Source organism: Triticum dicoccoides, chromosome 1A (genome assembly GCF_002162155.2).
Source record: "Triticum dicoccoides isolate Atlit2015 ecotype Zavitan chromosome 1A, WEW_v2.0, whole genome shotgun sequence".
In the NCBI taxonomy this organism is placed as follows: domain Eukaryota; kingdom Viridiplantae; phylum Streptophyta; class Magnoliopsida; order Poales; family Poaceae; genus Triticum; species Triticum dicoccoides.
This window is the reverse complement of record NC_041380.1, coordinates 457,069,319-457,093,376: the sequence shown is the minus strand read 5'-3', so window position 1 is coordinate 457,093,376 and position 24,058 is coordinate 457,069,319. Positions and strand designations below refer to the sequence as shown.

The 24,058-nt window shown below is 43.0% G+C and overlaps 2 protein-coding genes across 2 annotated transcripts; both read left to right on the top strand.

The window, feature by feature from the left end:
• Window positions 1–896: 896 nt before the first annotated feature.
• Window positions 897–12,667, top strand: LOC119278718 (probable manganese-transporting ATPase PDR2). The gene is made up of 22 exons (XM_037560052.1): window positions 897–1,055; window positions 1,142–1,425; window positions 1,528–1,620; window positions 1,701–1,903; window positions 3,055–3,127; window positions 3,206–3,378; window positions 3,457–3,622; window positions 4,374–4,478; window positions 4,563–4,673; window positions 4,754–4,840; window positions 4,954–5,136; window positions 5,209–5,259; window positions 5,331–5,456; window positions 5,554–5,633; window positions 6,561–6,669; window positions 7,401–7,529; window positions 8,390–8,455; window positions 8,543–8,614; window positions 8,832–8,980; window positions 9,482–9,593; window positions 9,668–9,784; window positions 11,291–12,667. The coding sequence occupies exons 2-22, from the start codon at window positions 1,177–1,179 to the stop codon at window positions 12,359–12,361; spliced, it is 3,525 nt and encodes a 1,174-aa protein (XP_037415949.1). The 5' UTR covers window positions 897–1,055; window positions 1,142–1,176; the 3' UTR covers window positions 12,362–12,667.
• A 904-nt stretch (window positions 12,668–13,571) lies between these two features.
• Window positions 13,572–18,077, top strand: LOC119278712 (BI1-like protein). Its single transcript, XM_037560046.1, has 4 exons — window positions 13,572–13,961; window positions 17,141–17,254; window positions 17,335–17,492; window positions 17,605–18,077. Exons 1-4 carry the CDS (start codon window positions 13,652–13,654, stop codon window positions 17,809–17,811), a joined length of 789 nt encoding a protein of 262 aa, XP_037415943.1. The 5' UTR covers window positions 13,572–13,651; the 3' UTR covers window positions 17,812–18,077.
• Window positions 18,078–24,058: the final 5,981 nt, after the last annotated feature.

Below are 24,058 nucleotides of genomic sequence, written 5' to 3'. Positions count from 1 at the left end.
GGGTACTGGTGACAGGAATGCAAGACGAGAAAAATCCCAAAACAGCCTTGCCGGCTTCGACCTAGGCGATGCCTGCGGGCGCCGCTCACCTTTCTGGAGCGCGCCCGCCAGGTCTACTTCCCCCTTCCCCTCTACCTCCTAGGTGAAAACCCCGAGTTGCCTTTTTCATCTAAAAAGTACTCCAACCGTTTCTAAATATTTGTCCTTTTAGAGATTTCAAATGAACTACCACATACGGATGTATATAGACATATTTTAGAGTGTAGATTCACTCATTTTGCTCTGTATGTAGTCACTTGTTAAAATCTCTAGGAAGACAAATATTTAAGAACAAAGAGAGTATAATACGAGTAGCACATTCATAAAATTTGTTTAATTCAAAACTGAGCTCTTTCTCGAACCTTTTTCATCTAAAAAAAGTATATCATGAGTGCATAACACATTCATAATTTTTGTGGTCACATCCCACCAGGCCAAATATTTCATAAAGAATATCGCATGCGATCGAAGTATACTTTGTATGTCGGTGATAGATTTTTGATGACTAATTCTTGCTCTTCTACGAAACCGCGTAAAAAGAATGTCACACAGATTTGCGAAGGAACAAATAATTTTGCGCCCTCAACCATATTTCAAACGGATTATATTCAAAAAATTGACACCGCTTACAAAATGCCATCTTACACTTAACACTGGATTTTATACATGGTTTTGATTTTCATGTATAAACTTTGTCTTTTGCTAAGTACAGTCCATTAAAACACGAAATCAGACATCTTTAGCTTTAGCTTTGCCTGATTGCCTCTCTTTATGGAGTAAGTAGCATGGAAACGTGGCAGAAAGAAAAAGTCACTCGTGAGAATTCAGATCGCCGTGACCCCGTGAGATTCCCCACCGTAAAACTGCTAGCAAGCGGCCCTCCGAGGGCTGGAGGACGAGACAACAGAGCACAAGCACCGCAGCAGCAGCGGCGGCGGAAAAACCCTCGCACGTCGGCCGCCCGCACGGCCACCGCCGCACCCCGCCGCCGATCCGATCCCGTCGAAACCGAGCTGGTAAACCCCTCCAAACTCCCGCCCGCCGCCCACTTCTCCGACTCGCATCGAGACCCGATCTGAGCAAACCCCCGGCGACCCCGCAGGTCTCCCCTCCGATCCGGGCGGTCGTGGCGCCGGCATGGCGCGGTTCGAGGTGAACGGCAAGTCGGTGGAGGGCGTGGACCTGCTGCGGCGGCGCCACTGGACGGCGCGCCTCGACTTCTGGCCCTTCCTCGCGCTCTACGCGCTCTGGCTGCTGCTCGCCGTCCCGGCGCTCGACTTCACCGACGCCCTCGTCATCCTCGGCGTGCTCTCCGCCTCCCACATCCTTGCGTTCCTCTTCACCGCTTGGTCCGTCGACTTCCGGGCCTTCGTCGGGCACTCCAAGGCAAGACACCACCTCTCGCCCCCCACATAATCAACATTATCCACATCTGTCTGGTGCGCAGTCTATATTGGGTTAAACATCTTACACTTGCTTACGTTGCAGGTTAAGGATATCCATGCGGCGAACGCGTGCAAAGTAATCCCAGCGAAGTTCCTGGGGTCAAAAGAAATTGTGCCTCTGCATATACAGAAAACTGTGAGTTAGTTCTGGTTTTGCTGTGAACTGGTAGTGTTTTCGATGTTTGGTCACTGAGTGTGGTTTGGGTGTCTGTTCAGGTTGCCTCATCGTCGACTTCAGGTGAGACGGAGGAGATCTACTTTGATTTCCGGAAGCAGAGATTCTTTTATTCGGCAGAGAAAGACAACTTTTTCAAGCTCCGTTACCCGACAAAGGACTTATTTGGGCATTATATCAAGGGCACCGGGTATGGAACAGAGGCCAAGATTAACACTGCTATGGACAAGTGGGGGAGAAACATGTAAGCTGCTGTTTTGCTCCCTGTTTGTACACTCTTTCAGTAGTTGAGGTAGAGGACTGTAAATTGATCACTTATCATAGTTGTTGATATAGATGGCACAATCATGAACTGTAGCTTCCGCTTGGTTTTCTTTTGTTCTTTATTTCTAGAGTTGCTACATTGTAGCGAAATAGTGCCCTGAAAAATGTGCAATTCGATAGGGAACTCCCAAATCGACTTATGTAAAATGTATATGGTATGAAAAAAGAGATTATATTGGCAAGAAAGTAGAGAAATCTTGTTGATGTGCTACGTGCCTTCTTATCACACATGCTGACATGCAGTCATAGCAGCCTCTTGTACATTACAATGCATAAACCATTAGCGAAATAGAGCCAAAACTATAAATAGTAGCTGAAGGAATTTGGAGCATTCATAAATATGTTCACCACAAATGTGCAAATATATGATGCCCCACACTGCTGCTGGGATTGGTTGTAACATATTTTGATGAGATTTTACTGTATGGACCATGAATATTTGGGTTAATAATATGAGAATTGAAACAGAGAATACATATGATTTACTGTATTTGATTATTGTATATAGTTGTAAAATATTTTTTGAATATAAGTATATAGTATAATAAAATGGAAATGACTTGAGACTTTTTCCATGTATGGTTGCATGTTGACTTGGACCTTTTCCCATGCATGGTTGCATGCTGAGTTGGACCTTTCCCATGAATGGTTTCATGTTAAGGTGTCATGTTTGCATGTTGAGAAAAGTAGGTTAGTGGGAATCACCTACTTAGTTATTATATAGGATTCTATTCTCATGCATGCAAAATATCGTAAAATCACTTAAATAAGAAATATGTTGCTGTTCTGGAACGAATTATGAATATTGAATGGGTGCAAAACATGTGTCTGTAGTGGCATTTTCTAGGAGAACCTACTGTAAAGTAAACATAAACTATCTGTCTAGGAAAGTTCAAATATTGGCAATGGAGGTTGATGCTTGATGCACTTTAATGTGATCAAGGAGAATTTTCTGTATATCAGTATTTTTGCTACAGTGTATTGAATCGAATATCTAGCTTTGCATGCTTAAGCTTTTTTCATACACCTGTTTAGCTATAGTGGCTAATGCCTGTAAATTGTTTCCTCTAGATTTGAGTATCCACAGCCCACATTTCAGAAATTAATGAAGGAGCAATGCATGGAGCCATTTTTCGTTTTCCAGGTTAGTCTATTTCTCACTTGACCTGCATTTTGCTTATATGTCTTTTTCTTTTTCTAACAGTGAGCTCTTACTCTACAGGTTTTCTGTGTTGGCCTTTGGTGCCTGGATGAGTATTGGTACTACAGTTTGTTTACACTTTTCATGCTCTTCCTATTTGAGTCTACTATGGCAAAGAATAGATTGAAGACATTGACTGAGCTTAGGCGTGTGAAAGTTGATAATCAGATTGTGTTGACTTACCGCTGTGGAAAGTATGCCTTATTCATTTGAATTAGTGCTTACACTGTTCAAGTATATATCACATCCTAATAGTGCATCTATTTATTCAGATGGGTTAAAATCTCAGGCACAGAACTACTACCTGGAGATATTGTGTCAATAGGCCGCTCGCCTAGTGGTGAGGATAGATCTGTACCAGCAGATATGCTATTACTGGCTGGATCTGCCATAGTAAATGAAGCTATTCTTACAGGAGAGTCTACTCCACAGTGGAAGGTTTTCTTCTATCGCCCACCCCCCCTCTTCTGATCGTGCTAATTATATGACTTCCTTTTGTTTGGGGTAATTAGGACTTCCAATCGTACTTGTTTTTATAAGATGGAATCATACTCGCTAGTTCCATTCTGCAAGTTGTTTTCATTCCTAATTTGGAGTGAAACATTCCTGTTCTGATGTGCCATTCAGACCTTCAACAAATATTCCTTTTTAGAAAGCTGCATGCACACTCCTTTGAAATATACTTACATTTCTAATTGTACACCAAACATGCATATATTAGATATAAAATAACGGTTTGCATGTAATATTAAAATATGGAAATTGGTTTACTTAACAAATACCGTATGCAGTTATGCGTGTGAGCAAGGTACAAAGTAGCAATGATATAGGTAATATAAGAAGGGTTTCCAGCCCACCATTTGAGGAGACAATGTGGCTGTAACATAAATGATGGGGTTCAAACATCACCTCTAACTGAATGAGCTGGTATTATTCTCAAAAAAGAAAGAAAGAGCCAATATGTGGTTAAGCAGAACAAAACTGCTTCTTTTCCATTTTTCTACCGAAATTTACCTGCCCAAACGATTCTTGTCAGAAAAGTATGCTTCCAAGACAGATTAAGTATATTGTGTTAATCCAACTATAGCATCTAAGTACCGTTTTTCCTTTTCTGAGACATGCTTTATTACTACCCCTAGTATTTTGTTCATCTTGCTCTAGTTCTGAATGATCATCTTCTCCTATATAGGTCTCAGTTGCTGGCCGTGGCCCTGACGAAATGTTATCGATAAAGAGAGATAAGAATCATATCCTATTTGGTGGCACGAAGATACTGCAACACACGCCAGATAAGGTAGATGTATCATATATCTGTTATGCTAACGAGAGCTATCCTTGATAGCTTTATAGTATCGTTGACTCCTTTTCTTCTATACAGTCTGTAAATCTTCGGGCACCTGATGGTGGTTGCGTAGCTTTTGTATTGAGAACTGGATTTGAGACTAGCCAGGGAAAATTGATGAGAACTATCTTATTCTCAACTGAGAGGGTAACTTCCTTTCCTGAATGAAAAATGAATCTGACTTCTGAGTATGCAAATTTAAAGCTAACATTTGATCTATGTGACAGGTTACTGCAAATAGCAAGGAAAGTGGGTTGTTTATACTATTTTTGCTATTCTTTGCGATAATTGCATCAGGCTATGTGCTTATGAAGGTAATATCAGATAGCAACACCATCGATAAATCCATTGATCTTTCAGTTGCATACTATCTTTTTAAATTATGTACTTTTTTTTATCGTTGAAGTGTCTGTGTATTCATATATAGGGACTGGAGGATCCCACAAGAAGCAGATATAAACTTTTTTTAAGTTGTTCACTGATTCTGACTTCTGTGATTCCTCCTGAACTGCCAATGGAGCTGTCCATAGCAGTCAATACATCTTTAATTGCTTTAGTACGGCGTGGCATTTTCTGCACGGAACCATTCAGAATACCATTTGCTGGGAAGGTGAGGAAGAGAACCATGTTGTGCTCCTCTTTCTTCTTTCTGTACAAGCTCTTACAAGTTCTCTCCTACCAGGTTGACATATGCTGCTTCGATAAGACTGGAACATTGACATCGGATGATATGGTGAACTATGTTCTTGTCAATAAAAAAACATTTGGTTGGAGGTTTGTTAACAAATGAACCCCGTATTTCAGGAGTTCCAAGGAGTTGTTACTTTGGAAAGCGACGCAGAATTAATATCTGACGCAAATAAGTTGCCTCTCCGCATTCAAGAAGTGCTATCCAGCTGCCATGCATTGGTATTTGTGGACAACAAACTGGTATGTGTTGTGTGATAAGCACCAATAGCTGTCTACATGAAGCATAATCAAAGAAGTTTACATGCCTTTCTAAATGGTATATTCCATTTTGTTAAAGGTTGGCGACCCCCTTGAAAAAGCTGCAATAAAAGGCATAGACTGGATCTACACCTCTGATGAGAAAGCCATGTCTAGGAGGTAAGCTATCATCTCTTGTTGCGCATATATAATTATGTCAGCAATTGCACACTCGATTAAGTTGTTAGATATATATATATATACACACACACACACACACACACACACACACATATATATATATATATACATATATTGTACTAGGTTTCTTGTAGTTCCTTTTTTGTATTTCTGGATTCCTAGTTTATGTCCTCTACTTGTGTATATATGGCCCTAGAGCCTTGGCAATAGACCAAGTCTGCTGCCCCCATAACATGGTATCAAGGGCCTATTAGGGCTTCGGTTTTTTTATGAAGATGATAGGCGTTCTTTTATTCCATCAAACAAATTGAAATTATTGAAGTTTCCCTGTTTGTAATTCAACTAGTCTTGAGTCCTACTCCCTTCATGTCACTGTAATTGTCCCCCGCCCTTGGAGAATCTGTTTCAAATTATCTCCCCGCTGAAGAAATCAAGTTTAGTGATTGCTGTGATTCCACTCACCCTTGCTTACATGCTTTAGAAAAAGGTTAGTAGGTTTTTAGTCTGAATATTGGTGGGGGCATGCATTGGCATTGCATGGTGAGCTGAGGACAGTTATAGTAGAACAGGGGAGTATTACTACTTTATGGGAAAATTATTATTCATGAATCACTATTGTATTTTGCAATGCAAACATAGAATCAGTTGGATCTTTGATTGACTAATACTTTTTTGATACCTTGGTTAACACCAGCGAGAAATTTCTTATTGTATATGTGGTAAAGGTGTGGTACACCCCATCTTGAGTTCTTAACTATCTTGCCTCTGATTATAGACTTATAATAACATGCTGCCAACAATGACTATCCTTTCCCTTTTCTGAACTCAGTCCAGTAATATCATGAGGAGTTATTTTATATTTTACTTGGATATTAAAAGATTTTAGCTGACTAGTCTTCGTTGCAGGCCTGGTGGCCAACCTGTACAGATTGTACACAGATATCACTTTGCTTCTCACTTGAAGAGAATGTCTGTTATTGTCCGTATCCAGGAGAAATTTTATGCTTTCATAAAGGTAAGGTTACCACAGTCTAAATAAAATTATCGATCCGGTTCTTAGACACTTGGGATTGTTCAGAAACTGCTTCTTTAGGCCTTGTTTCATGATTTTGGCATGAAGAAATTAGTGTCCTCTTGTTCATGGACATCTCTAAATTACTTTTAGAGCAAAGGAAATAAAAAATGATCTCGAGAGGGTTTGGGCTTGGGTTCCTTGTGGATGTGTTTGGCCATTGGTGGTTTGCCATCTTTGCAATCCTTATGTTTTAGATGGAAAACGAAGCGGGATCCACCATATAAGTAATCTATTTATGCCTTGTTGTTTTCTTTTTCCCCAATTCTTATTTAGTTACGTAAAATAAAGATAACTTAGCCAGTTGAGTGGCCACAAAGAGACCATCCATTGGTTTAAATTATTATATTTTATCCCACCAAAAGTATTACAACGAGATGAGTCAATGGTTCAATCCATCCTTTTGTTTTTTTAGTTCTATATATTGAGTGAGTTGAGAACTGAAATTGAGCTACAAACAAAAAGTTGAATGATTGTAACTCCTGAGTTACCTAGTTCAGAGAATAGTCTTTGGCTATGTTCCTTTTGAATAATTTGTGGCCCATCAGAGCAGGCCTGTCTAAGCTGTTTTTCTGGTCGCGATCCTCATAACTTTAACTCGTTCCATCTTTTGTTTTGTTTGACCTTTTCCAGTTAACTGTTAAGAATATCGCCTTTTTTTTTGTGGTTTCCAGGGTGCACCCGAGACCATTCAGGAGAGGTTAGTTGATCTACCTGCTGCATATGTGGAAACATACAAAAAATACACGCGTCAGGGCTCCCGGGTCTTGTCTCTTGCGTACAAACTGCTTCCGGAGATGCCTGTAAGTTCCCATTGAAGTATAATGGTTCCTTTATTTTTCTTTTAGTACTACTGTTTGTCTAAATTTCCCAAGCCATTAGATAGCATAGCATTTTAATTTAAGATCAAGGAGCAACACTTTCTTTTCAACCTTTCTTTATTTGTTGTGTAGGAACCATGTGAGTTCCAACTATCAGTCAATTTTCGTTTTGAGTTTAATTTCGCAGATGATCCAGTGGTATCCTGCATGCATGTAGCTTGCGGTGAAAATTCTCTGCCATTAGCACTAGACACTGGAATCATATGAATTGGTGCTGACAAACTAGTTTAAAGTATGGTGGTTAGCGTTGTGTTAACATTGAAACGCAAAAAACACTAGTGGGGAATAAATCAGTATCCATTTCAATATATACCCATGTGTTTAACTGATGCACAGCATGTTAGCAAATTAAGCTACTAGTACTGTTTCGTAGAAGGGTGAAGTAGCAAGTCTCCAGGTGTTGTGGGATAGTGATGTTCCCTTGTTTTGATGATTGTAGGTCCGCACCGTAGATATTGGTAGTGTTACTTTGTCCATGGCGTTGTGATCAGCAGTTATCAGAAAATCATTCATTGCTTAGATAGTTGTGAACTGTGATGCTTTATATGCATATTTACTTGGAAGCCAGTGAGATATTACTGTATTAGCAATTCGTAACTTTTATGTTACTAACATTTTTAGAAGAACATAGTTGCAAGTTGTTTTCCTTCAGTGTAAGTAATATTAGGCCTGGGCATTCGCAAGTAGTTGCATTTTATTCTTAGTTGATATCTTTTTGTTTGAATTTGTACTAGAAGTTTATCTGGTATGAGTCGTTTGACCTCCTGGTATTTGAATAACAGGTTAGTGAAGCTAGAAGTCTGGAAAGGGATCAAGTGGAGAGTGACTTAATTTTTGCTGGTTTTGCGGTAACTAACCCTAAAATAGTGTAATTATGTTCCAATGACTTATTTGAAGATTTTTAAATGGTTTTGTTGGGTCATTTTTGCAACCAGGTCTTCAACTGTCCTATAAGGAGTGATTCTGCCGCTGTCTTGCTTGAACTGGAACAATCTTCCCATGACTTGGTATATCCCGTTCTTAAAGTTACTTGTCATTCTGTAGTGTCAACTAAGCATCTTCATGCTTCCTTATACATTTCCTGGGCGAAGTGTTTTTACACCAGTAATATGACCAAAGCTTTGGTACCTATTGATTTATCAGTAGCAATAACCTGTGAATAATTACAATGGAACTTTTCTGTTTTGTTTGATTAAAGTGCTCATCACCTCCCTGATGTATTAGGTTATGATCACTGGGGACCAAGCTTTGACTGCTTGTCATGTTGCTAGCCAAGTGAATATCTGTTCGAAGCCGGTTCTAATTTTAACACGGATGAAGACTAGTGGATTTGAGTGGGTTTCTCCCGATGAAACTGATAGAGTTCCATACAGGTAACAATTTATATGCAATGGGTTCTGCTATGATGAGTGCCTAGTGTTTGTACTAACCTTTTCTATAATTTTTAAGTTGGTACCCTGGCAAAGATTCTTGCTATTCAGGGTTATCATGTCTATTCTTTTTTCCATTGGAAAAGAAAGAGATGTTTACGCATTGGTGTTAGGAGACAACTTTTTTTATTTGCTAGAAAAAAGGAAAAGGAAGATCTGCTGGATTTCCTATTAGCATTCCAAACCTCTCCTCCCCCCACTGCATATGTAAATGGAACTATGTAACTATGACTTCGGGCCTGTTCGGCTATCCACCAGCTCCGCGGAATTACAGGATCTGCGGAGCACCTATTTTCCAGCTCCACTATTTTAGCCTGCAGCTCCGCGAGCCGAGTCTGGAGCGGAGGGACTCCGAATACTCCCTCATCTATGCTATCGCGCGAACTATGTAAACATATATCTTGTTTGGTGACATTTCTAATATCTTGCATTATTGTTTTGTAGAGCTGAGGAGGTTAAAGAATTATCAGAATCACATGATCTTTGCATTAGTGGGGACTGCTTTGAAATGCTACAAAGGACCGATGCTGTTGTCCAAGTCATTCCTCATGTGAAGGTAAGTGAGAACAGATTGCATACCTTCTCAAACTATGAAGGCCCTGATTTACATTATAAGCGTCGTTGTTTCAGGTTTTTGCGCGCGTTGCTCCTGAACAGAAAGAACTTGTACTGACAACATTTAAGACTGTTGGGAGGATGACACTGATGTGTGGAGATGGAACCAATGATGTTGGTGCACTGAAACAGGTCTGTACCTGGCTCATATCCTGGTTTAATCCGCTCTTTTTTCTCATAATTATTCAATGTTATGATTATGCTCATTACACACACAATGACACAAACGGTTGTTAGTCATGCACTCATGCCAGGGATTGACTTGATCTCAAACATGTATGGCGATTTTGATGTGATATTCTTCTTACAACATTGTCCTTATGTATATATTCTCTATGATTCTTAGAAAGGAAGCCGAATATGGAACTCATGCTAATGATTGACTTGATCTTGAACTTGTCTGGCAACTTTGGTCTGATATTTCTTACTACAATTTTGTCTTTCATTTACATGTGCTCATTCCACAGAAACAGTTACTCCTTCGGTTAATTCAGATTATTTGCTAAAAATCTGTTTTGGCCTCTACAATATGGAAGCCAAATGAATCACATAGAAAGGAATCACCTAATCTGAAACACTGAAATTGTTTGTTTTGGTTGTCTCGGTTAGCCGAAGTTAATAAAAATAAAAATTATGAGCAAGAAGCTACAGATTAGAGATCTGGAAATCGATTTTGATCGCCCCATCACCCAACTGCATACAAGAATGAAATCAGAGAAGAAGGCCGCAGACATAGAAGAGAAAAACACAATAACTCTGGATTATTGTGTCCTTTGCCTTCTACTCCCTCCGTTCCATATTACTTGTCTTCGATTTGTCTAGATACAGAGGTATCTATCACTAAAATGAGTCTAGATACATCCGTATCTAGACAAATTCAAGACAAGTAATTCGGAACGGAGGGAGTAGATCTTTTGCCTGCACTTCCAAGAATGAGTAGGCCTTAGCTCATGCTCTGTTTTTGTTGTGGTCATCTCTGGTGTTCGTACATTTATGCAAAGATGCAATCCAGCCACCTATTATTATGGCTACAGCCATTCACTTCACCAGTTTGCCTGCCATCCCGCAGTGGAGAGAACTCAGACCTAGGGTAGTAAGCTCCTATGGAGCAGCTTATGGGCACATCATGCCCACAAAGTTGGTTGGAAGACGTTATACAAGGAGTCCACTGTGCAATGGTTGGAGAACCAAGTATTAGTTGTAAATTAGCGTCTTGGTAATACTTTTATTGTCTGATAAGCTTGTAAAATTGAACCGAACTTCTTGCACTTGTTTTAGTTAGTGGGGTATATGAGAAGCATAGCATATTGAACATATCTAGCCAGTTTGAGCCACAAATGCATGTCCATGTATTTTTTTATGCAGGCTGGACCTATATTAGCCTGGCATTTGGTTCCGCTTTGCCAATAATCTGAAATATAGTTGTTCTGCAACCTTATTCTGAATATAGTTGTTCTGCGGCCTTCGCTGTAGGACACTCAAAGGTTACTTGATAAATTTCTTGACCTGGGCAGTCCTATCTACTGTTTTGTTAGCTATTGTTTCTGTTCTTGAGTGTTACCAATGGAAGATAGGAAATAGGATATATATGTTATACACCTTATGACAATGTATTGATGTGAAATTCTTAATTTTCAGGCACATGTTGGCATAGCTCTGCTAAATGCTGAACCGGTGCAGAAAGCTAGCTCGAAATCTCAGTCATCCAAACTTGAAAGCAAATCAGGGAAGCTGAAAAAACCGAAACCTGCTAACGAGTCATCATCACAATTGGTTCCACCAGTTAGCAGTTCCGCTAAAGCACCCAGCAGCCGCCCCTTGACTGCTGCTGAGAAACAGCGCGAAAAGCTGCAGAAGATGTTAGATGAAATGAATGATGAAAGTGATGGCCGCTCAGCACCGATTGTAAAGCTTGGGGATGCATCCATGGCCTCACCTTTCACAGCAAAGCATGCCTCTGTTGCCCCCACGCTTGATATCATCCGCCAGGGGCGAAGCACCCTAGTCACTACACTCCAAATGTTCAAGATTCTTGGACTCAACTGCCTTGCAACAGCATACGTTCTCAGTGTAATGTACTTGGATGGTGTGAAACTGGGTGATGTTCAAGCTACAATCAGTGGTGTCTTCACTGCAGCATTCTTCCTCTTCATTTCCCATGCTCGCCCACTTCAAGCACTGTCGGCAGAGCGCCCCCATCCTAACATCTTCTGTGCATACGTCTTCCTGTCCATTCTCGGCCAGTTTGCAATGCACTTGTTCTTCTTGATGTCAGCTGTCAACTTAGCATCCAAGTATATGCCAGAGGAATGCATCGAGCCTGATTCAGAGTTCCATCCAAACCTGGTCAACACAGTTTCATACATGGTGAACATGATGATCCAGGTGGCAACCTTTGCTGTGAACTACATGGGCCACCCGTTCAACCAGAGCATATCGGAGAACAAGCCATTCAAGTATGCTCTCTATTCAGCTGTTGTTTTCTTCACGGTGATCACATCGGATATGTTCAGGGATCTGAACGACTACATGAAGCTAGAGCCCTTGCCTGAAGGAATGAGGGGCAAACTGCTGCTCTGGGCTATGCTTATGTTTTGCGGCTGCTATGGATGGGAGCGGTTTTTGCGGTGGACATTCCCAGGCAAGATGCCAGCGTGGGAGAAGCGCCAGAAACAAGCGGTTGCAAACCTAGACAAGAAGCAGGCATAGGATCTTGCATTCTTTTTTTCCATCACTGTTTGATTCTTCACCCTCCGCTGTCCAAGGCAGCGATCTTGTCACAAGTAAACTGATGATGATTTGGCATAGTTGCACTCTAATGTGTAGTTTAGGAGAATTTTGTCAGACTCTTGAGCCCTATTTGTAGGAGGATATAGGGTCGATACCTACATACAATGTCTGGTATGGAGGGTCAGAATTTTCAGTTTACATACCTTATGCTAATGATGACATGAATGAATATGCATCACCATACAATTGAGAACACCAACGATTTATGAGGTATCTTTACTGTCATGCGTTGTTTGATATTTATTCTAGGTGTTTACACATCATATGCTTGCTATGCAACAATTTTGCCGTTTCACAAGTTTATGGAATTACTTGTGGTATATCCACCAATCTCATGTGTATGATGCTGCGCAATTTAACCATGTGGCGCGTTCAGCCGGATTGGTGGCGCGCGGCCAAACGGTAGCACGCAAAACCGCACCCGCTTAATAAGGGTCAAACTTGGCGAGAGCTTGCGATTTGACCCCAGGAAGTCCACGCTCGACCTCTTCAGCGGCAGGCCTGCGTCAACTCTCAGCAACCCTCCCTAAATGCTACGCTTACCTGTTAGGTTCAGACTTAATGTTTAACAGTGTTTGGAACCAGGGCGTTCTACAACCTCTCCCCGTCGTATTTTCTCTAAAACAACGAATTGTTACGCATATCATGGCCACCGGCATCTTCTGATCCAAATCGATGACTTTCCGACTGCTGCTTTAATAAGCTTCTAAGTTTAAACAAGTTTGCTCCATTGAAATGGGGACCCAAAGGCAACAGCAAGCTTATGCAGAAAGAAGAAGATTTCGCACTCTCAAGCTCAAGGATTTGAATGCACTTTAAATTTGTTTAATGTTGTTTTTGTGAGGGTATGTGCTACTTAATATATGGTCTTTGATCTTTAAGAAAAAGGAAGGGGAAATGATTGAAATCGGCATGTATAGAATTTTTTAGCCTACCAACACACACACACACACACAAAACGCATCTAGGTCCAAACAAGTTTCCAGAAACAACATGCCAAATTGGCCCCACCTCTCAGAGGCCAGGAAAAGGTTCGGCACCACCCACGAGTACCCGTAGCAGTAGCGGATAGATATACACAGCGTCATTTCTCCCCGAAGGACAAAAAGAAAGAAAAATCTATATATCCCCAATTCGTCGCACATCGAACAGACCGCGTCCCAACCGAAAATCCCCAATTCCCCACCACCGACAGCGTCGGTGAGAGAGATGGCGTCGGCGACGGAGATGCAGCCGCTGGCACCGTCGGGCTACCGCCGGGCGCCGGAGATGAAGGAGAAGGTGGAGGCGTCGTCGATCGACCTGGAGGCGGGGAACGGGGAGACGCTCTACCCGGGGATCTCGCGCGGGGAGAACGCCCTCCGCTGGGGCTTCATCCGCAAGGTCTACGGCATCCTCTGCGCGCAGCTGGTCCTCACCACCGTCGTCTCCGCCATCACCGTCTTCTACCCCACCCTCAACGCCACGCTCTCCAACTCGCCCGTCCTCGCGCTCTTGCTCGCCGTCCTCCCCTTCATCCGTAAGTGCTCTAGTTTTCTCCCCCATCTGGCGCCATCCTTGACCTTGTCGTGGCGCGTTTATTCTGTGATGAATCTGACGACGCCTAGGTATTCGTTGACCTCGCCTCAATTAGCAGTTTGCTTGACCCGTTGGTCGTAGGACGCCCAGCTGTTCGAATCAACAGCGTAGGTCGTGGATCTAGCTAGTTCAAGCTGCAATAGTTTGATTCAGTGGATTTTGGTTACAAATTTAAGTTACATTATATGTGTTTTTCTTCTTTCCAAATCGAATTGTGAATTAAGATGAAGCCGTTCATAATCAGTAAGCAACGAATCCATGGTGATATACATGCAATAGGAATAATGCTGAAGCTGTTACCATGCCCTTAATAACATGATATATATATTGACTGTAGTTGTGTGCAACGGGCCTATATGAAGGGTTATATGCACCTGTGGTTTGCCTCCATGATATAGGACCTGAAGACATCAGAGTTTCTTCAGACAACTTAATGTGGAGTCGAGTTTGGAGCGTAGCCGGCAGGACAGGGTTCTAAGGGTGTGTTTGGTTGAAGAACCAACTGTCATGGAATGGAATGGTTCCATTCCAAAGGAACGGGTCAGTTCCATTCCTGTGTTTGGTATGAGCAAAAAAGTAGAATGGAATGGTCCCATTCCTGTGTTTGGTTTGGAAGCATGGATGAAAAACGGAATAACAAAAATTCAAAATTTCGGCAGCATTTCTATTGTACTTTAAAAAACAACATAACACTATATATTGACAAGCATGATACATATATGATATTACACAGAACACAATTTGATCTGAACAAATGTATGCTGCCTTCTTTGGGATAATTTGTGCATTTGGCTTGAGTGTGGCATCCTGCCTTGGAGCAGCAGCAGCAGCACGCTTGACCAATGTATGAGGTAGATTGTAGAGGTTGCAGCAACAAAATCTGAAGACGTAGAGAGGAGTAAACACTATCAAGAATATGGCTACCAATGACTTGTACTAGGGAAGTAGGGATTTAACACATCAACATATATTGCAAAGATAAACTGGACAGCATGTATTTCAGTAGAAATTAGGAAAAGATCCCCTTCGTTTGAACAGTATAGAGAAACAAAATGAATCAAAAGACAACCATGAGTCCATCTCTGCATCTCTCTCGGCTGGGCAATCTCCATGACTGCAAAGTGTAACAGCGGCTGCACTACTTTGAACAGCACAGAGCACATACAAGGGGTAAGGAAGAGATGTCGCACCTTGAGGAGAGGAGCCTCTACCGCCGTTGTTAGCTCGCCGGAATCACGCCTACACCGCCGCCCTGCTGCAACCCTTCTGCAAAACTACCGCCACGCAGCTCCAGATCGAGAGAAAGGACGGCCTGCTTCCCTCGTGTGCTACAGATCGAGAGGGGAGGAGTCAGCCGCGGCAAGGGGAAGAATCAGGGGAAGGCGGGGCGGGGCGGCGCAGATCGAGGGAGAGAGAGACGAGGAGGAGGCGGCGCAGTGAGGACAGGCGATAGGGCTGGGGGCGCGAGGAGAGAGCCGGTTCCGCGTCGTCCGTTCGTTTTGGAGGTATCACCTGGTTCCGCATCTGGGCCGAATATTCGGTTCCTAGGAACGAGGTGGTGACCGTTCCATCTCCCTACTGAACACGAGAACGATGCTCGGGAATGGGTCGGACCCGTGACGTTCCACGTCGTTCCAGCAACCAAACACACCCTAAATAGACGCCTTGATGGTTGCCACCACTCAAGGTAGCCACTATATGAATATACATCAAATGTCAAGGTTTAGTAGGCCCTGGTATCAGTTTAGCATGCCTTGAGGTGTGGTAAAGGCCTTCATAGCGACCAGAGTTTTTTGTTCAATTCGTTTCCTTGATAAAATAATTGGCTTCCCCAACAACCTAATCGATAGCACAAAACATGGATGGGATAGTGTTTACGCTTTGACTCAAATGAAAGTGAGGTGGGGGACTTGGTACTTGATGACCATTCTGATAGTGTTGGCCATGTTGGAAGTGAGAGAGACTAGAAAGTTTGGGACCGACTATAAGTCAGGTACCTGAAAATGAAAGTCCATCAGTTACTTTCAACCAGAGCCTGTAGATCTTCATCCAACGAACAAAAACAGATCGGCCGCGCACTGTTCATCTTCTACCTCCCTCTCTTCTTCCTCGCGATGCCGCCGGCCTGCCCCGCCCTAACCGCCAGCCTCCAGCACCCGCGGCTGGCGGGCGCTACTGCGCACCGCCTCGCCGCCCCGCCCTCCCCTCAACCTCCCCGTGCCAGAAGGGAGGAAGGAAGTAGGTGACTGACGCCAGAGAAATTTTCAGGTACCTGAGAAATAGCAAAGCCGAGAAAGTTTTAGTTTACTACTCCCTCCGATCCAAAATAAGTGTCGCAGTTTTGAACGAAGGTTGAACTAAGGGAGTAGTAGTTTGTGTCGATAGTTAGTGTGCATGGTTGCAACTAGAGATAGTATTGTATTTGAGGAACTGTAATAAGTACTAATTTTCCTGATATAACTCCGTTTCTGTCTGTACGTGTAGGTTATGATGCAGGTAATGATGTTTTGGTCTCATATTGTTTGGCTGTTTAGTTCCTTTCATCATTAGAAAGTTGAAGCTAGTAGTGACTAAATCCTTATCAATGTCCTATGTGAAAACAATCTATGATACATGTATAACAAATTGATCAGTTGTGTGTTTTCTCTCTAGTTCATATTGCCCACAAATATTACATTTTGAAGTTACTAAACCACTTTCAGCCATAGCAGTATAGCACTTTTGGCGTTATCTCCGTAGGTGCATATAAATTGCGAACGTTTCTTTGTTCTGAAATTTTCTTATTTGAGCAAACTGATTCTTGGTAAAATCATACTTGCACCATCAAATTAGACACAAATATGTTAAAGTCCTAATGATTAATATTTAGTCCAGTAGGATATGGAGAAATAATTTGGCAGGAGTCTGAAGTCTCAGAACATAGAGTGCAAGAGAATAGAAATTCTGCCCGTGTTAGTATTTCCAGCAGCATCAATCCATCACACTGAAGCACTCCCAGACCCCTTCCCCTGGACCATCTTTTGAGTTCTGAGAGAATGCTGATCAGATGACAGTCCATTGTTGTTATTTTGTATCAGAAGATATTGTTTCCTTTAGCTAATTTTGTGATATTTGTTGCAGTGATGATCCCATTGTACATCTATCAGCACAGACACCCTCACAATCTTGCTATCTTGGGTTTGTTCACTCTGTGCTTGAGCTTCAGCATTGGTGTGGCTTGTGCAAACACTGAAGGTTTGTTTCTTTCATATAATTGTTTTCATTGTCTTCTTGCTTTAGACTAGTTTTATTAAAGGCTCACTTGTATGTTGCAGGAACTATTGTGCTTCAAGCATTGGTACTGACCTCAGCTGTGGTTGTCTCTCTGACTGCATACACATTCTGGGCCGCAAAGAAGGGCAAGGAATTTAGTTACCTTGGACCATTTCTGTTTTCTGCTCTCACCATCCTGGTCGTGATAAGCTTTACCCAGGTAACATGCATGATGAACTTTGGAAAATATCGTTTAACTGACTCGCATAGAAGCATTCCGGTTGAACATTCCACTAGTTGTAACCCTTGTGCCGCAAATTGCTGTGTTGCAGATCTTCTTCCCATTTGGACCTGCATCGAATGCTGTGATCGGTGGGTTTGGAGCTCTAGTCTTCTCAGGCTTCATCGTCTACGACACTGAGAACTTGATAAAGCGCCACACTTATGACGAGTACATCTGGGCGTCTGTTGAGCTTTACCTCGACATCCTCAACCTGTTCCTGACCATCCTACAGATGCTCAGGCAGAATGACAACTGATGGGTCCTGTCTGAACCACCAGGACCTTGTGCCAACCCAGGCATATGTCCAACATTTATCAAGTCTTTTGAATTGCTATCTACATAACTTGGAAGACATGGTAGTGAGTTTTTGCCATCATCCAGAGATGAGGCCAAAGTACAACCATATGTATAGGTGTTCTATTGTGAGTTTATGTGCCTGGGTGTTGTTAAACTGCCAACAATCAGTGATCGTATGAACGTTTTGTACCAACAATTGTCGCGTCGTTTCGTTTGTGCGTGTTATTTGTCCCCTTACTCCTTAGTGCAACTCCAACGTGGTTCTCTAAAGTGACCGTGTACGGATCGTGCAGTCTGGGGTGTAGTCTGGACGTCCAAAATCCCCCAAACCGAAAACAAACTCGTGGGAGGTTTGAGGGAGTTCGGACACCGACATACTCGGCCCACCCAGAACCTCTCTTTCCCTCCGCTTTATACCTTCCATCTGCACCCATCAACACATCGCCACCACTTTGGCCGCCGCTGAGTTCTTGCCAGACCTCTGGTGCTTCATCCAGGTGCCTTGTGCTCTGCAACCATTGCAGCCGTCTGGACGCCGTCCATGGCGGACACCATGCCCTACAAGTGTTCGGCCAAATGCCATTAAGCGTGATGACAGGGTACTTGGTAGGGGTGATGCATTGTTATGCGACGCGTCGTTGGGAACAAGTGCATGGTTTGTAGGCAAGAAGCAAAAGGGCACAATATTTTGATAACACGCGCATTCTTGGTTTCATGAGCATAACACGTGCATTCTTGGTTTCACGAGTATTAGCACTACACGCTCTACAACTTGGATGTGATCCGTCGCAACGTGAAGTCACTACTCCATCGATTGTACACCATTTCAAACATCGTCATGAATTACGACAAGTGTAAAGAAGGTGGCTACCGGGCACATCAATCATGGAGATTGTAAGTTTTGCTTCTTATTGCTTTAAGTGTTGATCAGTTCATTGATTCACTCAATATTGTAACTTGATCACGTCATTGTATAGTCTGGACACGCTGTCGCGTTGTACCGAAGGATGGAGGGCAAACCCTTCACATTGATGCATTGTTGGATGAACCTCTAGGGGCACAACATATGGATAAACAACATGTGTCGATGAAGGAGAGAAAGCTTGAGACGAAGGCCGCTTTTGAGGAGTATGGTTAAATTTGGATTGATGAATTTTGAAAACTTATCGAACATCCGAAGCTTTTAGGATTTAAATGTACGGTGGAATTGATGTCCATCAATGATTCAAAGTGAGGCTGCATGGCGGATATTTGGTTTAGTTCATTCTATTTTCTTTGTGATGCGAACGTCGACAGAAACTTCAACGGCGCGAATAATTTTTTTCAATCTTTCACGGTATAGAAAATAGCAATAAGTATTTTTTCTCGAAACTGCAGTAGCTATTATTTGCTTTTTCTGGCCTCCCGTACGTCCGAACAGAAACAACACCCAAATCAATTTGTGCAGCAGTGGAACCTTGATCTAGAATTAGGTTTACTAGATGCAAACCCAAACAAACAACATGCAAACCCTGCGAACAGCCGGAATCACATGGACGAGCACAAGTACTCACGTACAGATTAGAAGTCGCAGCCTCCAATCTTCACGCAAACACACACAAAATAATCAACTTTTTAACCAGCCCTGCTCATACGGGGAGATACCCCGACTTGTTCATGTTGTGTTCCTCTAACCAAAAAAATCATAACTCCCCGTACACGGCCGAAGCCGGCCTCTTATATAGGCAATGTAACAACCTGACCCAAACCGACTCAAAACAAGAAAAGAAATACACAAACTCTCTCTTATCTTAACTAATTATTATAATTAACTAATTTAAAAATCCAGCAACGCTGATCACAAGAAGCCAAAACGAACTAGTACTTGCTTTGAGGTTCACGTACACTCAACAATCATCCAATTGTTACATGGAGTCCGGAAGCATGGCTCAATCTCATCTTGTGGTACAATCTCACACAAAAAATCCCCAAAACGAAGCACAGAACTAGTAAGCTGTCTTCCAAAACTATCACACTTGTTGTTGTCGTCTCCAGAACGTTTTCTATTTGACTGGATTATCTCACATATATTTTGTGACTCTCTCCCTCGACGCAATGCCGGAACAATATATTTCGATGGAACAACATCCAAACAATTAATGTGAATAATAGGTATGCTTGCATCATCCTTCCTTCCTTGAAAAGAAACCATCCTCGGTTTCGACTTAGGCCTTGGAGATCTCTTCTTGAACACTTCCACAGTACATTTTATATTCTGTGCATCCTTAGGACGAATAGCATAGAACTCACCCTTATGCATAAAAGTGTACCTGTTTGTTCGCCCATGATGAAGAGCGTTAACATCATGCTGCCATGGACGCCTCAAAATAAGGTAACAAACATGTAGTGGCATAACGTCGCATTCCACCTTATCAACATAGCCATCAACAGAAAAAAGGAACCTTCACCCTGTGAGTTACCTTCACTTTGCCAACATCATTTATCCACTTCATATAGTATGGTCTTGGGTGCTCCCATGTTGGCAAAGAAAAAGACTCCACCACATCCTTACTAATCATGTTGCTAGCACTGCTGCCATCAATTATCAGTTTGCACACTTCTCCCTTGATGGTACATGCAGTTTGAAAAATACTCTATGCTGGACCTTATGTGCTAGCAAACTCTCCATATCAGGATCATCTTGAGGATAACACAGTATGGTATCACCATGACCTCTTTCAATTCCATCCTCTAACTTTGGCATCTCATCTTCAGATTCTGAAATATATTCTGCATCAACAAGTAGAACCCTTCGTTGATTGGAACATTCATGCTTCATGTGTCCACGTCCTCCATACTTGTGGCAAATAATATTGCGATGATGAGATGAAGTCGCATTAGATGAAACATGAGAGACCTCCTTTGGCGCAGCCGCCACTTTGCTCTGTTCAATGCTTCCGGACTTATAAGGAGTCGGTTTAGCACTAAACCCACCATCAATTGGAGAAGAACCACGTGACCCACTGTTGTAAGTTGGACGAGTCTCTGAAGCTTGCTTCTCCAATACCCAACGTTCAGCATGCTCCGCTTGATGAAGCAACTCATGAATATCATTATATTGCATTAAATCAACACGGTCACGAATCTTTTTTTCTAACCCCTCAAAGAAACGTACCATGGTCGCCTCCGCAGACTCACGCACAGCTGTACAGATCATCAAAACTTGCATCTCTTTGTAGTACTCATCAACTGATTTTGTACCTTGCACTAGATGACGCAGTCTACTATGGAGCTGGCGAGTGTAATAAGCAGGCACAAAACGTTCCCTCATGATTCGCTTCATGTCAGTCCATGTCGCTGGTCGCTCATGAGTACGGTTCTTATTATCCCACCATACAAGAGCATACTCTGTAAATTCCATTGATGCAACACGAACCTTCTTCTCTTCGGAGTAGTTGTGACCATCAAAAATCTGATTTACGTGCATCTCCCACTCCAAATATTTCTCCGGGTCAGCACAACGTCCTGAGAATTCAGGTATGGTTATCTTGATTCGACCCAAACCATCATCCTCGTCGACACCATTGCCGCCATAGTCACGGCGCCGCCCAGCATGGCGGTGAGCCCCAGCATCATGCCATGGTCGGTGAGGTAAGCCTCCACGGGCATCAGAATCCTCAGAAAAATCACCATCATCGTCGTTGTCGTGGTCACGACGTCGTTGTGGTGAGCGGGACTGTCGGGGTGCCACATCTCTCGCCTGAAGGCGCCGAACTGCTGCGGTGAGCCGATTAAGACTCTCAGTCACCACCTGTAGACTATCAGTGCGTTGTCGGTCGCTGGCAGTCAAACGCTCGTTCAACCTGTCCTCGACGCCTACAATATTTGCAGACAACTCCTCCACCCTTGTCCCAAGCTTCTTGTTGGCTCCCTTGATCGCCATCAGATGAATACACAAATCATAACTTATCTCCAAACCCTCCAGAAGCTCATCGACCTCCTCATGATCAGATTTGTCATGCTGCGAGTTCACAATCTTTCAAACAGTTAAATCAAATAGTAGGAAAAAAATTTGTACCGTGATCAACCTTGCTCTAAATACCACTTGATGCGAACGTCGACAGAAACTTCAACGGCGCGAATAATTTTTCCCAATCTTTCACAGTACAGAAAATAGCAATAAGTATTTCTTCTCGAAACTGCAGTAGCTATTATTTGCTCTTTCTGGCCTCCCGTACGTTCGAACAGAAACAACACCCAAATCAATTTGTGCAGCAGTGGAACCTTGATTCAGAATTAGGTTTACTAGATGCAAACCCAAACAAACAACATGCAAACCCTGCGAACAGCCGGAATCACATGGACGAGCACAAGTACTCACGTACAGATTAGAAGTCGCAGCTCCAATCTTCATGCAAACACACACAAAGTAATCAACTTTTTAACCAGCACTGCTCATACGGAGAGATACCCCGACTTGTTCATGTCGTGTTCCTCTAACCAAAAAAATCATAACTCCCCGTACACCGCCGAAGCCGGCCTCTTATATAGGCAATGTAACAACCTGACCCAAACCGACTCAAAATGAGAAAAGAAATACACGGACTCTCTCTTATCTTAACTAATTATTATAATTAACTAATTTAAAAATCCGGCAACGCTGATCACAAGAAGCCAAAATGAACTAGTACTTGCTTTGAGGTTCACGTACACTCAACAATCATTCAATTGTTACATGGAGTCCGGAAGCATGGCTCAATCTCATCTTGTGGTACAATCTCACACAGGAAATCCCCAAAACGAAGCACAGAACTAGTAAGCTGTCTTCCAAAACTATCAGACTTGCTGTTGTTGTCGTCTCCAGAACGTTTTCTATTCGACTGGATTATCTCACATATATTTTGTGACTCTCTCCCTCGACGCAATGCCCGAACAATATATTTCGATGGAACAACATCTAAACAATTACTGTGAATAATAGGCATGCTTGCATCACTTTGGAAAATATACTATATTTGATGCATAAGGTTGAATGGCCGTTGTCGGTGTCAAAACTAGCGGATCTCGGCTAGGGGGTCCCGAACTGTGCGTCTAGGCCGGATGGTAACAGGAGACAAGGGACACGAAGTTTTACCCAGGTTCGGGCCCTCTCGATGGAGGTAAAACCCTACGTCCTGCTTGATTGATATTGATGATATGGGTAGTACAAGAGTAGATCTACCACAAGATCGAGGAGGCTAAACCCTAGAAGCTAGCCTATGGTATGATTGTTGATGTGTATGTTGTCCTACGGACTAAAACCCTCCGGTTTATATAGACACCGGGTAGGGTTAGGGTTACATAGAGTCGGTTACAATGGTAGGAGATCTACATATCCGTATCGTCAAGCTTGCCTTCCACGCCAAGGAAAGTCCCTTCCGGACACGGGACGGAGTCTTCAATCTTGTATCTTCATAGTCCAGGAGTCCGGCTGAAGGTATAGTCCGGCTATCCGAACACCCCCTAATCCAGGACTCCCTCAGTAGCCCCCGAACCAGGCTTCAATGATGATGAGTCCGGCGCGCAGATTGTCTTCGACATTGCAAGGCGGGTTCTCCTCCAAATTCCGTGTACCTGTTTGAATAAAGTCCGGTTTCTTGTAGATGTTGCGCTCCTTGGCTTCTACGCCCAATAATGGCCGCTTCCCACGTGTCAAACGAATATGAAAAGTCTAAGTGTTTTTACATTCACACCCCTAGCCGCGTAAATGAGCTGCCCTATTTAAGGGGATGAGGATTTAGATCCAATCCACACCTTCTCCCCTCTGCGAGTGTTCATCAGGGCGCATCCGACAAAGGTCCATTCCACCATGGCCAGCCGTCGCAACTCTTCCCCTCGCCCTTCCAGCCCTAAGTCTGGATATTGGGAGAGATGTTCCACCCCGCACAGCGAGCTAGTGACGCTCCAGACCAAGGGATTTCTCCCCCCGGCCTATATGGTCCCGGTTCGAGCCGGTCTTGTCGTCTACAACGGCGGAGAGCAAGCAGAGAATGCCCCTAATCCCTCCAAAGGAAAGCGGGTGTGCCTTGTCCCTTACTTAATAAGGAGGCTCAGATTTCCAATCCACCCATTTCTTCGGGGGCTGCTGGAGTTCTACGGCCTCCAGCTACATCATCTCACGCCTACCTCAGTATTGCATATCGCGGGCTTTGTAGACCTCTGCGAGCTGTTCTTGGGTGTTGAAGCTC